At 46.2% G+C, this 14,842-nt stretch overlaps 1 protein-coding gene across 3 annotated transcripts in view; it reads right to left on the minus strand.

The window, feature by feature from the left end:
- The window catches only part of MYLK (myosin light chain kinase), a 741,434-nt gene that overhangs the window by 480,114 nt on the left and 246,478 nt on the right, over positions 1-14,842 (minus strand). For all 3 annotated transcript variants that reach the window (XM_029605228.1, XM_029605226.1, XM_029605227.1), the window contains one exon: positions 13,078-13,285. In XM_029605228.1, the coding sequence (XP_029461088.1) occupies positions 13,078-13,285 (208 nt within the window). The remainder of the gene's footprint in view (positions 1-13,077; positions 13,286-14,842) is intronic.

Raw genomic sequence — 14,842 nt, forward strand, 5'->3', positions numbered from 1 at the left:
TAACAGATGTTCTCTGTGGACATCAGAAAGAAAGCAGCCACATAAGTAGGTGACATCATTGTAAGACACCAACCCAGAACCTGCTCTCTCAGAGCTCAGAAAGAGCCAGAAGGCCTTCTGTGCATGTGCGGGTGCTCTCAGTGATTCACAAGCTGAGTTTTATTTGTAAGGGGAGGAGGGTGGGATTGTGTGGCTGGTTTGTTATCCTGTCCTCAAAGAACACCTGTTACAGGGAAGACACTTTGTTTTCGTCGTGGGCAAGCAGGTGTTGCGCTGGAGGTGGACCCTTGGGCCAAGGTGGTCCCCACCGTCGGCAGGCGGAGTGGGCTGAAGGACGGAGGCCGGCTGGCGCTTTACCAATACCAGCCCTCGTTCCCTGCGGGTTGAGCCTTTGGGTACCGGGGCCGGCTTGACTTAGGTGGGCCTCCGTTTGTCGTCGTCAATGGAAGGATCGAGAGGTCAGCCCAGAGGCGGCAACAGTAGAATGAAGAAGTCTGTACTGGATGGGGCGAAGTCCCGGAGACCCGGGCGCCAACAGAACCAAAATCAGACAGGGGGCGCCTGAGCAAGAACAGGCCGAAGCCTGAATAGACCAAGTCCAGGACATAGACTGAAGAAGCACTGTAGGGCAAGCTTGAGTCAGGGCCGGCGGCAATCAGGAAGCAGTGGCAAGGGAGAGCTGGGCTCTGGACGAAGAGAGAGTCAATGGCGAAGTCAGACAATGCAGAGGTCCGGGGTTGGAGAGAGTCAACAGCATAGTCAGGCAATGCAGAGGTCCGGGCTTGGTGAGAGTCAACAGCGTAGTCAGGCAATGCAGAGGTCTGGGCTTGGAGAGAGTCAATAGCGTAATCAAGCAATGCAGAGGTCTGGGCTTGGAGAGATTCAATAGCATAGTCAAGCAATGCAGAGATCTGGGCTTGGAGAGAGTCAATAGCATAGTCAGGCAATGCAGAGGTCCGGGCTTGGAGAGAGTCAGTAACATAGTCAGGCAATGCAGAGGTCCGGGCTTGGAGAAAGTCAATAGCATAGTCAGGCAATGCAGAGGTCCGGGCTTGGAGAGAGTCAATAGCATAGTCAGGCAATGCAGAGGTCCGGGCTTGGAGAGAGTCAATAACGTAGTCAGGCAATGCAGAGGTCCGGGCTTGGAGAGAGTCAATAGCGTAGTCAGGCAATGCAGAGCTCTAGGCTTGGAGAGAGTCAATAACGTAGTCAGGCAATGCAGAGGTCCAGGCTTGGAGAGAGTCAATGGCGTAGTCAGGCAATGCAGAGGTCCAGGCTTGGAGAGAGTCAATGGCGTAGTCAGGCAATGCAGAGGTCCAGGCTTGGAGAGAGTCAATGGCGTAGTCAGGCAATGCAGAGGTCCAAGCTTGGAGAGAGTCAATGGCGTAGTCAGGCAATGCAGAGGTCCAGGCTTGGAGAGAGTCAATGGCGTAGTCAGGCAAAGCAGAGCTCCGGGCTTGGAGATAGTCAACGATGTGGTCAGGCAAAGCAGAGGTCTTGACCGAGAAGGCAGTCCAAGTGTAGGTTAGGAATCAGGAACGAGGAAACCAAGAACAGGAGTCAGCGAGGATCAGGAACCAGGAACGAAGGAGAATCACCAGGATTTGTCTGAGAGAGGTGAGGGGGTCGGGCCGTGGGTCTGCTGCGGCCGGCATATATAACAGCAGGAACATATTCAGCCATACAACCAGGGGTTCCCAAGCTGGGGGTTGCATTTAATTAATTGCCATATGTTGGAAAATGATTGGGCACTCATTCACAGCAATGTATCTTCCATACAAGTATACAGTCCTGTGTTAACTGCTTTGCAGGCTTCATGGACTGAGCAATTGCCTTCTCATCAGACGGTGGACACAGATCTTGATCTCAGTCGGACTTTTTTCCCCTTGCCTGTAAAACCTCTGGCAAGGCAGTCTTTTACTCAAAGGTCTCTGAAGCATGATTCATTCTTCTGTCCAACCCAGACTGGACAAAGAGCCTTTATGTTTCTCTGATAACTTTGCACTTCCCTAGAAAATCTTTTGAAGGCCAAGTTCTTACATTGAGACAATGTAAATTGTAAATTTCTATAATTTAGACATAGAAAAGGTTATTTTTTGCTAAGATAGCCAGGGACACACACAGAATACACTGGATATACAGACATGTCCAGAAACATTGCACTGACACCCATTTGTGTATTTGTAGGGAGATCCCCCTAAAACTGACCCTCTTTGTGGAATTCTTGTCACACAGGACAGTCCGGGTTGGGGGAGACCCTGCTGTTATCATGTTGACATGTTTGGGGAAATGTTTAATAGAGCTCTGTTGTAGTAATGCTAAGTTACCACTGGATGGCATTTTCAGAGATGTGATCACTGCATTTTATGTGAGGTTGTGATGATGGGGGAACTGGAGGGCGCTGGGCTTTTCCAAACGAATGATTACCGTCCTGCGGGAGGCGGAAAAGTGGGACGTTTTGACCGGTTTTTTGCCCTGCCCTTCGTGAAATAGGCTGGGTAACAGGGACCTCCAGGGAGGTGATCAGCTGGCATAACCAGCCTGCTGCGCCCAGAGGGAGTGGGATCCCTGAATGAGCTCTTCCCCCTCAAGGGGAGAGGCTCGAGGCCATCATGGAAAGATTTCTTCCTCCTGCTGAGGAACTAACCAGGAGGTGAGGGAAAAAAAAAAAAAGAGTTAATTCTTCCTTCTGAGGAGGTGGGCCAGGAGTGTGAGAGCATGGGGTGAGTCCAAGGGGAGCAGCACCCCCCGATTGTCCTGTGTGATTAGCAGTCCGGGGAATCTGCACTGGGAGGAAGGTGATGGGGTGGTCTTCATGCAAACAAGAGCTGCGTTGTGTCCCCTCGCAAGGTGAATTCTGATAGGGGTAGGGCTAATGACTGAACCCCGTTCTTCAACATGGTTGGGATGGAGGGTTACGAGTGAAACTCTTACGGTTGGTCCAAAGAAAAGTAATTGTGTGGGGAAAGGAGATGGAGGTGCAGGAATGTAATTCCAGAGGTCAGTTCTGATGGAGGGATTCTGGCTGCGGAAGCCCAGGAAATTCCGATGTATTCAGCGAGCAGCAATGTAACCTGCTTCACATCCCTGTAAACAGTTGCTGGCTGGTTCATCCAGAAAATAAACTTAACCGGACGTTTGAAAATTGATGTCATTCATCTTTATTAAGCCAGCATGCAGGTCAGGCATGGGAGGGGAGGTGAAGGGAGTCCTCCCTATCCAGTCAAAAAAAGAGAGTGGTTTTAGATACTCAGGCTGGCATTACAAGGTCTGCTTCATCATCTGCAGGCCCTGTCTAAGAACCCACAAACAAATCTGCAAGGGATGACCCTTAATCTCCATTTTCGGTTTTTATTGTTCTTTATTTTTCCCAGGGATTTATCTGGGTTTATAATGATAAGAACAAAAACTGGGGGAAAATCAGTTGAAATAAAAAAGGAATAATTTCTCCAGGTAAATTTTGGAGTTTATTTTAGTGGACAAAAGCCAGGACCATAAAACAATAATGAGCAGGTTCTCCTATCCACCAAATCTGCAGCATCTCTATTTCTACCCCCATCCTGTGGCCACCATGTACCTCTCTCCCGCCACCTCAACCCTGCTGAGAATCTCCTTCTTCTTCCGCTCCTCCACAATGCAACAGCATTCATCCTTAGGAACATGACTTGCCATGCTGGATCAGACCACAGGTCCATCAAACCCAGTATCCTGTTTCCAACAGTGGCCAAGTCAGGTCACAAGTAATTGGCTGGATCTCAAGGGGAAGACAGATTCCAAGCTGCTTATCCCATGAATAAGAGGTGGAGTTCTGCAACTCTGCCTTAATAATGATTAATGGACTTTTCCTCCAGGAACTTCTCCAAACCTTTTTAAACCCAGCTACACTAATAGCTTTCACCACATCCTCTGGCAACGAATTCCAGAGCTTAATTATGCATTAAGTAAAAAAATATTTTCTCCTATTTGTCTTAAATGTTATTACCTAGTAACTTCACGGAGCAGGAGAGGGACCTTGGGGTGATAGTGTCTAATGATATGAAGTCTGCGAAACAATGCGACAAGGCGATAGCAAAAGCCAGAAGAATGCTGGGCTGCATAGAGAGAGGAATATCGAGTAAGAAAAGGGAAGTGATTATTCCCTTGTACAGGTCCTTGGTGAGGCCTCACCTGGAGTACTGTGTTCAGTTCTGGAGACCGTATCTACAAAAAGACAAAGACAAGATGGAAGCGGTACAGAGAAGGGTGACCAGGAAGGTGGAGGATCTTCATCGCATGACGTACGAGGAGAGATTGAAGAATCTAAATATGTACACCCTGGAGGAAAGGAGGAGCAGAGGTGATATGATACAGACTTTCAGATACTTGAAAGGTTTTAATGATCCAAAGGCAACGACAAACCTTTACCATAAGAAAAAAATCAGCAGAACCAGGGGTCACGATTTGAAGCTCCAGGGAGGAAGATTCAGAACCAATGTCAGGAAGTATTTCTTCACGGAGAGGGTGGTGGATGCCTGGAATGCCCTTCCGGAGGAAGTGGTGAAGACCAGAACTGTGAAGGACTTCAAAGGGGCGTGGGATAAACACTGTGGATCCATAAAGTCAAGAGGCCGCCAATGAAGAGTAGGTGACTCGCCAGAATGATGGCTACTGCCTGGAGACAATACCCTTATTCAATAAACATACACATGGTTTCTGTGACTCCAACATCACTCTAAGCTTCAACAGCAAGAGGAAATGTGGAAAAAAGGATTTGCACTCACAAAGACGGGAGTAGCTGGCTTGTTACGGCGGTTACTACCCCAAACCAAATAACCAAATTACTACCTCCACCTTCCTCTATTCCTGATGCCTTTCAACTAGCTTGATCACTCCATTCTTATACTTCACTTTCAATGCATATCCAGCATAGTTCTCTGCTTCAACAGCAGGGGAGAAGAAAAACTGTTACTTCACACATCCAGCAGAGCTCTCTGCTTAAACGGCAGGGGAGAAGAAAAAAGGGTTCGCACTCACAAAGCGGGGAGTAGCTGGCTTGTTACGGCGGTTACTACCCCAAACCAAATGTACCTGATACTTCACTCTCGACGCATATCCAGCATGGCTCTCTGCTTCAACGGCATGGGAGAAAGACTGATACATCACGAATTTCCAGCATAGCTCTCTGCTTCAACGGCAGGGGAAAAGAAAAACTGATACTTCACGCATATCCAGCATAACTTAAACGGCAGGGGAGAAGAAAAAAGGATTCACACTCACAAAGCGGGGAGTAGCTGGCTTGTTGCGGCGGTTACTACCCCGGACCAAATGTGCCTGATACTTCACTTTCGATGCATGTCCAGCATGGCTCTCTGCTTCAACGGCAGGGGAGAAGAAAAAAACTGATACCTCACGCATATCCAGCATAGCTCCCTGCTTCAACGGCAGGGGAGAAGATAAACAACCAATAAGGGCTGTATAACATAATCTGGGTAAAAACAAATAAGCATGGGTGTAGCTTGCTTGTTGCGGCGGTTACTACCCCTACTACCTCTAACTAATCAAGCTAGATATTTCACTTGGATGCAGCTCCATCACCACTCTCTGCATTAGTGGTGGGGGTGGAAGGGAATTAGAACCAAGAGCTAAGAGAAACAGATAAGTATGAGAGAAGGGGTGGGGGAAGCTTGCTGGGCAGACTGGATGGGCCATTTGGTCTTCTTCTGCCGTCATTTCTATGTTTCTATGTTTCTTCATTGTGTGTCCCCCTGGTCTTTGTACATTTTGAAAGAGTAAACAACTGATTAACGTTTACTCGTTACGTTCCATTCATTATTATATAGACCTCTATCATATCTCCCCTCAGCCATCTATTCTCCAAGCTGAAGAGTCCTAACCTCTTTAGCCATTCTTCATAGGGGAATTGTTCTATCCCTTTATCATCTTAGTCACCCTTCTCTGTACCTTTTCTAATTCTGCTATATCTTTCTTGAGATGTGGTGACCAGAACTGCACACAATACTCAAGTTGAGGTCACACTATGGTGCGATACAGAGGCATTATGATATTCTCTGTTTTATTCTTCATTCCTTTCTTAATAATCCCTAGCATTCTATTTGCTTTCTTGGCTGCTGCTGCACACTGAGCAGAAGATGTCTACATACTTTCAACGATGACACCTAGATCCTTTTCCTGACCGGTGACTCCTAATGAGGACCTTGCATTTTGTAGCTATAATTTGGGTCACTCTTCCCTAAATGCATCACTTTGCAGTTGTCTACATTAAATTTCATTTTCCATTTGTATGCCCAGTCTCCTACTTTTGCAATGTCCTCTTGCAATTTCTCACAATCCTCTTGTGATTTAACAACTTTGAATAATTTTGTGTCATCTGCAACTTTGATCACCTCACTCATTCCCATTTTCAGGTCATTTATAAATATGTTAAAAAGCAGTGTTCCCAGTACAGATCCCTGGGGCACTCCCCAATTAATAGCCACTGCTATTAATAGCATCAGTAGCATGGGGTCTTCTTGGTGTTTGGGTAATTGCCAGGTTCTTGTGGCCTGGTTTTGGCCTCTGTTGGAAACAGGATGCTGGGCTTGATGGACCCTTGGTCTGACCCAGCATGGCAATTTCTTATGTTCTTATGTTCCACTATTCACTTTTCTCCATTGAGAACATTTACCATTTAGCCCCATTCTTTGCTTTCTATCTTTTAAACAGTGGCAATCCACAATAGAACACTGCCCCATCCCATGACTTTTTTAATTTCCTAAGAAGTCTCTCATGAGGGATTTTGTCAAATGCTTTCTGGAAATCCAGATACTATATCAACTGGCTCACCTTTATCCACATGTTTATTTATGCCTTCAGAAAAATGTAGCAAATTTGTGAGGCAAGACTTCCCTTGATTAAATCCATGTTGGCTTTGTCCCATTAAACTATACCTATCTATATGCTCAGCAATTTTGTTCTTTATGATAGTTTCTACCATTTTGCCTGGCACAGACGTCAGACTCACTGGTCTGTAATTTCCTGGATCACCCCTTGATCCCTTTTTAAAAATTGGTGTTACATTGGCAACCCTTCACTCTTCAGGTACCATAAATGATGTTATTGATAGTTTACAAATTTCCAATAGCAAGTCTGCAATTTCATTTCTCAGTTCTTTCAGCACTCTGGGATGTATACCATCTGGTCCAGGTGATTGACACTCTTTAGTTTGTCAATTTGCCCTAGTACATCTTCCAAGTTCACTGAGATTTGTTTCAGTTCCTCTGAATCATCTCCTTTGAATATCATTTCTGGCATGGGTATATCTCTGAAAATTTTCTTTTTGAATAAAAAAAAATGAATAAATGACACAATCCCTCAAGATTGAAACAGCAGTTACTTTATCTGATTTATAAAGGAACATGGATACATTTAAATCTGAATTAAAGGCCTTTAAGATTGGCAAATTTTGCCAGGATGAAATGGACTATAAAAAGGCCCAGCCAATGCATGGCTTGACAAACCTACCATTCTGCTGATATTACATATAGTTACAACATTCAACCTACAATTTCCTCAAATGTATGATTTAAAGGGTGTGCTGATTTTTTTATCTCAACACTCTGTTTTCAACATATCTGGTAAAGGTTTGTCTCAAGCAGAGAAGTCTGTGCTGAATAAGGGGTTATCTTTTATTCCTACTAGAGTACATATCCTTTTTCAATTTTGTTGTGTTTGTTTGTTTGTTTGTTTATTTATTTATTTATTTGTTTAGGACTCTAATATACTGATATTCTTGTAACAAGTTTCAAATCACTTCGGTTTATTATAACAAAAACCTGCGCAAAAGAATGCATTACATTAAAACAAGGATGAACAAACTTGGATCCAAGTAACATGGTTTAACATGGGGGTTTAACATGGGGATAACTGGAAGAACTTTAGTCGGCGGGCCGGATACTAACTTAGGTATATAGCCCGGTGTCTAAGGAGAGGACACTGGACCCAGGTAATAAAGAGGAAATATTGGTAAGATCGTCTGCATAAAGAACAGAATGCTAGAGATGTTGTTCTAGTGGCGAGCAGCATTTTCCGGTTTATCCACAGATTACAATTTAAAGTTTTTTTCAGTAAACATCCTAGTGTGAGTGATGTTTCTTTAGACAAGAAATCTTCAAGTTGCTGTCCTATAGGACCAGCTGATCCTTTTATCCTTACTTTTCATCAAATGGTCATTAAGATCACTGAAAAGAGCAAACAGAGCAAAGGCTGCACTCAGCAATAACAGTTCCACCACGACGAGAGCAGAAATATGTTACATAGTCCAGTTTTAAATGTTCCAAACTTTTTATTTGTAAATGATTGTCAACGCCACTCTTATCATATATATACTTCAAAGGGTCCCCCGACACGGACCCATGCTTCGCCGAGGCTGCGTCGGGAGGGACAGGCAGTATTTTAACCAAGTTTGTGGTACATTGGAAAGACAAAGAGAAGAATATGTACATGGCTAATTGAACACAGGAGCTTTATAAAAATGCATCATGTGAAGGCACCTATGGTATGACATTGTTTTGATAAACAACATTCTTTTGCAGATCTAAGATGGGCTATACTTGAGCATGTACGCCTTGTTCGGCGGGGAGGGGATAGGGTGAGATTGATGAGCTAGAGGGAACAACTCTGGATGGTTTGGCACATTACATTCGGAAGTTGAGTGGAATGTTCTTCAATAAATCATTCTCACTTTAATTTATTAAAGACACCTGTGCACCTATTTTGAATGCAGCGTTATGACATCATACGTCTTTTGTCAGACCCTCCCTTCCCCTTCCAGGCAGAATACAGAGAACAGGAGAGGAGAGGAAGAGGTGAAGCTGGAGCATGCAGCAAAGAAAAGCTAATCTGCTCCCCATTCCAGCCCCTCCTCTCCTATCATGTGAAAGTCACTGGGGGTGGGGGGCAATGATAGCACCTACAGTACCTAGAGGCGACAACCTAAATCCATCACTGAGTGCTGTATACCCACAGAGAAAATGATCTTTTATTTTCTATCGCAGAGATTTGTGGTTTGCCACCTGCCAAAAAATATATACCCCTTTGTTCCCATCCCGGGAGGCGTTCCAAAATCTTGCAGAGCCTATCAGAGCTGCATACTCCTGTTGTAAATCCCTGATCAGCTCCACAAAAGGTCAAAGAATTGCTGAGAGCACTGTACCTAGAAGCAGGCACCAAAATCTCATAACAGATAACTTAATTTCAAAGGCATTTTCAGCGTATGAGGATGTACAGCACTATATTTCAGCATTGTACTCCCAAAGCAAACAGCTTAACTTCATCTAGATTATACCAAGAAACAGTCATCAAGGGACCAAAACTTATATATGGCAATACATTTAAGAGATTGTTGAAAAATGCATGAGCAATAATTTTCAATTCTAAATCCCCATCGGGTTTTTTCGCTTTAATGAATCTGTACATCTGGAAAAGAAGTCATAGGGCAAAAGTATCTGCTGAGATGACGGAGGGACGCATTTTCAGGCTCATTTCATATGCATAATTCCGCACCCTTGCCTGCTGAAAGAATCCGACGACGGACATGAAAGCTCACATTACTGCGCCCTGACACTAAAACAGCAATGTTACCTTTGTGTTTTTCAAACATAAGCACTTAAGAAATGCCATGCTGGGTCAGTCAGTGGCCCATCGAACCCAACATCCGGTCTCTGGCAATAGCCAGTCTGGATCACAGGCCCCCCACAGATCCCAGAAAGTAGATCTATTTCCTGTTACTCGCTCCCTGGAATAGAAACAGTTTTTCATCTCTACCTGTCTATTTTGTCCAAACTTCTATTAAACCCTGTTATGCTAGTCGCCTCGAATATGCCGGCAGAGCCCATCCCACTGGCAGCCAAAGAGGAATGGAGGCCCCTGGGGCCAGCAGACGTGAGTTAAAATGAGTGAGAGCAAGTGTGTATGGGACAGGGAGAGAGAGCATGTACAAGTGAGAGGGGGGAGTGCGTGTATGAGAGAGGAAGAGAAGTATCTAAGTGAGAAAAAGAGCAAGAGGGAGAGAGCCTGGATGAATGAGATAGCACTGGAGTGAGAGAGGGGGAGAAAGTTTCCCACCCCTCCCTGCCTGATGGAGAGAGGTGTTTGAGAGCAGTCAGTGAGAGAGTGGGAAAGAGCATTAGGAGGGGGGGCCCACCCCACCTCTGCCCAGAAAGCTCCACAGGTGACCCTCCCTCCCCCACTTGATCAGCTTCAAGGACGACCTTTGGCCCCTGTTACAAACGAGAGCCAGCGCTCGTTTGTGGCCCCAGTTTTAAAACGTTTTCCCATTCCTGCTGTCGGGGCCTGCCCACATCAGGAGTCTCTAATCCTCATATTTCAGTGAAAAGGACGTTCTGGAAGAGAGGTCATGATAGGAGGCTGGAAGGGGGCGGGAGTAATGTACGAAAGCGTTTCCAGGGTGGTAGAGGCCTGGGAGAGCCACCGCATGGAGGTGGTAGTGACAAAAATGACATTGGAATTGAAGAAAGCACGCGGCTTCCGCAGAAGACCCTTTACAGCGAGGGATCAAGGCTACAATGACTGAATAAACAGGGACAATAAGCAGATTGGATAGGTCTTACCATCCTTATTCTGCACATCTGTGAAGGAGAATGTAACTCCATGTGTTTCTATTGCCGTACAGGAAAATGGCACCCGACGACCCTGATGCTGGTGCCACGTTAAAAGCTGCTCCGGCGCCAGTCTCATTCTGAGGAGGACACAGATGAAGCAGGAGACGAGTGGGTATCCCCCCCTGCCCCTTTTACTTTCTCACCAACCCCACGGAAGGAGTAAGTGGGAGACTGGGGTGGGGTTCCCCAGCCCTGGCATCATTTCATGAAAGGGGGGGGGGGGGGGAGAGAGGGATCAGAGAGGCTCTGGGGTTACGCTTTGGGCTGTCGTTCAGACCTGGGACGGACTGCGCATCAACGGGCAAGACCAGGAACAGGCTGCGGGTTGGGCGGAGTAGGCCGCACTCCCCCCCCCCCCCCAGAACTAAATGCAGAAAACCAACAAGATTTTCGTTGATTTTTCTAGCGTTTTGTTTTGAAAATGTAATGAAATGAAACGAATGTAGGATCCGTTCTGGAGGTTGGCTCCATTGATCTTACGCAGGAAGAGCTGTGCGAGTGGGTGAGAGACTACGGCTGCCGGCCAGGGTTTTGGAAATTCAGAGGGGGTGGGGAGGAGTCTAAGGAGCTCCAGGATATCAGCTGGGGAAGAGGAAAACATTGAATTAGCCTTTTTTTTGGAATAAAACTGGGAAAGAAGAGGGGTCCGGCCTGGGGGCGCTAACTCCCACTGCTTTCATTTTTTTTTTTATAATCGAGAGGGAGTCAGGTGATACAGCCCCAGATATTTGTAAGCCTTTTTGGGTGTGGGGGCTGGGCAGGATCAGGCCTGAAGACTTCACTTTTTTTTTTCTCCTATCTGCTGCTACTTAACTGGTTATCTTTTCAATATATCCAGTTAAGTGACAAGTTATCCGACCGCACACGGCTGGATAACTTTCACACTTAGCCAATTATATTCAAAGATAGCTGGTAAGGTTTTAAAGTCACCTGGCTACATGTAGCCGGATAGCCTTAGGCAAGTATACTCAGATGGATGTTTTTCCCACTGACTAGTCGGGACAAATTATCCGGCTAACTTTCAGCGGGATAACTTGCTGCTCGCCGGTTATTGAATATTGGCTCCACAGTGTGTAACAAAGCTTTCTTCTCGTCAGAAGCTCAAATATGACAAAGCAAAAAAGAAATACCTGCTGTTAATTAAGCTGACTTAGAAAATAGCCACTGCTATTACTAGCAACAGTAACATGGAATAGACTTAGTTTTTGGGCACTTGCCAGGTTCTTATGGCCTGGATTGGCCACTGTTGGGAACAGGATGCTGGGCTTGATGGACTCTTGGTCTGATCCAGTATGGCATGTTCTTATGTTCTTATGTAAATAAACTCACAGGCAACCTGAAAGTCTTGTGCTCACACAGTAAAGATTTTCATCAGGACCACATTTTAGTGACCACTTACTGGCTTTAGCTGGGGTTTCAAAGTAAACCACGATCTACCTGCTGGGAAACCTTTGGCTTGTGAGGAGGGGGAAAGGTAGCAGAAAAAATAAGGGGGTAGATTTTAAAACACGTGCACCGATTTTATAACACGCGTGTGCCGGCGTGTGCATGTTATAAAATCCGTTGATCAAGTGCACATGTGCGCCGGATTTTAAAATCCGTGCGGGCATGTGCAGGAGGCGTGCACTGTGGGGCCGAATTTTGCATTGATACGTGCAGTGACGGAATTGGGCCTCCCCCAGTTCCCTACCCCCCTGCCTAACCTTCCTTCCCTTTCCCCTCTCCACCCCGACCCCTAAATCTAGCCTAACGAACCTTTTTTTTTTTTCTTTTTGCTGTTTTGTAACTTACCTGCTCTGATGAGTAGAAGTAAGTTATGTGCGCCGGCAGCCAGCCGGCGCGGGCTTCCCTGGGACAGCAGCTAATGGCCGCTGTCCCGTCTGGCCTCCGTCCCGCCCCTGCCCGCCCAGACCACGCCCCCAGCCCGCCCCTTTTTCAGGGCCCGGCACTTGTGAGCTTATTGCACTTACGTGTGTGACCGTGCCCTTTTGAAAATGTGCGCGGCGCGCGCAAGGCCCGGCAACGCTCATAAGTGCCTATTTTTACGCACGCGGCCGTTTGAAAATTCAGCCTTAAGGGAATAAAAGGCCAGGAGGTATGAGAGAGGTGGTAACTGGCCTCTGGGTCTGCCAGCACAGGCTCGATTGCCCATGGGGATCATGGGGATGTGATCGCTGAGCAGCCATCGACCATTAGTCAGGCAGTGTAGAAATTGAGAGACTGTGGAAGCCTGCACGGCAAAGACAGGAAAAAAAAAACCCCCACCAGAGCTGGCGAATCAAAGGCGTAGAGGAGAGTCCACAGGCGAAAACAGTAAGAAGAAAGTTTTCAGAAGGGCAGGCGGGAGAGGGGAGGAAGGTTTGTTATTTTAATGTTAAGCTAAAACTAACAGGGCTCGCCCCTCCAGCAGGGTCATTACCTTCCACCGTCAGCTCCACGGTCACCTGCCTCCTCCCACCGTCGTTAACGGCTTCACAGGTGTACCTCCCGCCGTCGTCTCCCTGTACGCCTTTGATCGCGAAGCTGAAAATCCCCCGGACGCTCTGATCCACCTCGTGGCGCTCTCCCTCCGTGACCGGCTCTCCGTTTCTGTACCATGTGACGCGAGGTTCTGGATGGCCCCGCACCTGAAAAGAACGGGAAAACAAACGCATACAGACAAACATAAAATAAGTGCCAAAATGAGAAATGTGAAGCTAAAAAAAAAAAAAAAAAGTAGCCAAAAGGGAAACTGTGTAATACAACAGAACGTTCCTGCAGCGATAGCTGTTAACTAAACCAAGCTGATCAACAGAGGAAAAAAGTGAACGCCAAGAGCCAAAATGTAATAGAAAAAGGAAAAAAAAAAAACAAACTTTGCACAGCTGTTAAAATCATAATTCTGTTAAGAAAGGGCCACTATATTTTTCCACTATAATATGCTGAAATATTAATGCAGTGCTTTCAGAAAGTATTCAGACCCCCTTCATTTTTCCACATTTTGTTACATTACAGCCTTATTCTAAAAAGGATGATATGCATTTTCCCCTCCTCGATCTATACACAATACCCCATAATGAGAAAGTAAAATCCGGTTTGTAGAAATTTGTGCAAATTAATTTTAAAAAACCTGAAATATCAGATTTACATACAGTAAGTATTCAGACCCTTCTGCAGTGATTGCAGCCTCAAGTCTCCTTGGGTATGGTGCTACAATCTTGGCACAACTGGATTTGGGGATTTTCTCCCATTCTCTGCAGATCCTCTCAAATTCTGTAGGTTGGATGCAGAGCTATTTTCAAGTCTCTCCAGAGAGGTTTGATTGGGTTCAAGTCCAGGCTCTGGCTGGGCCACTGAAGGACATTCACAGACTTGTGCTGAAACCACTCCTGCATTGTCTTGGCAGTGTGCTTAGGGTCATTGTCCTACTGGAAGGTGAATCATCACCCCAGTCTCAGGTCCAGAGTGCTCTGGAGCAGGTTTTCATCCAGGATCTCTCTTAGCTCTGTTTATCTTTCCCTCGATCCTGACTCGTCTCCCAGTTCCTGCATCTGAAAAACATCCCCACAGCATGATGCTGCCACCATCATGCTTCACCATAGGGATTGTATTTGCTAAGACATGAGTGGTGCCTGGTTTCCTCCAGACATGATGCTTGGCATTCAGGCCAAAGAGTTCAATATTGGTTTCATCAGACCAGGGAATCTTGTTTCTCATGCTCTGAGTCCTTTAAAGTGCCTTTTGGCAAACTCTAAGGGAGCTGTCGTGTGCCTTTTACTGAAGAGTGGCTTCCGTTTGGCCCCTCTACCATAACGGCCTATCAGGTGGAGTGCTGCAGAAATAGTGGTCCTTCTGGAAGGTTCTCTCATCTCCACTCTGTCAGAGTGACCATTCGGTTCTTGATCATCTCTCTGACCAAGGCCCTTCTCCCCCGATTGCTCAGTTTGGGTGGGCAGCCAGCTCTAGGAAGAGTCCTTGAGGTTCCGAACTTCGTCCATTTAAGAATGATGGAGGCCACTTTGTTCTAGACCTTCAGTGCTGCAGCAATTCTTTGGTACCCTTCTCTAGATCTGTGCCTCGATACCATCCTGTCCCGGAGGTCTTCAGACAATTCCTTCGACTTCATGGCTTTGATTGTGCTCTGACCTGCCCTGTCAGCGACGGGACCTTGTATAGACCCGTGTGGGCCTTTCTAGATCCTGACC

Source organism: Rhinatrema bivittatum, chromosome 6 (genome assembly GCF_901001135.1).
Source record: "Rhinatrema bivittatum chromosome 6, aRhiBiv1.1, whole genome shotgun sequence".
Lineage (NCBI taxonomy): Eukaryota > Metazoa > Chordata > Amphibia > Gymnophiona > Rhinatrematidae > Rhinatrema > Rhinatrema bivittatum.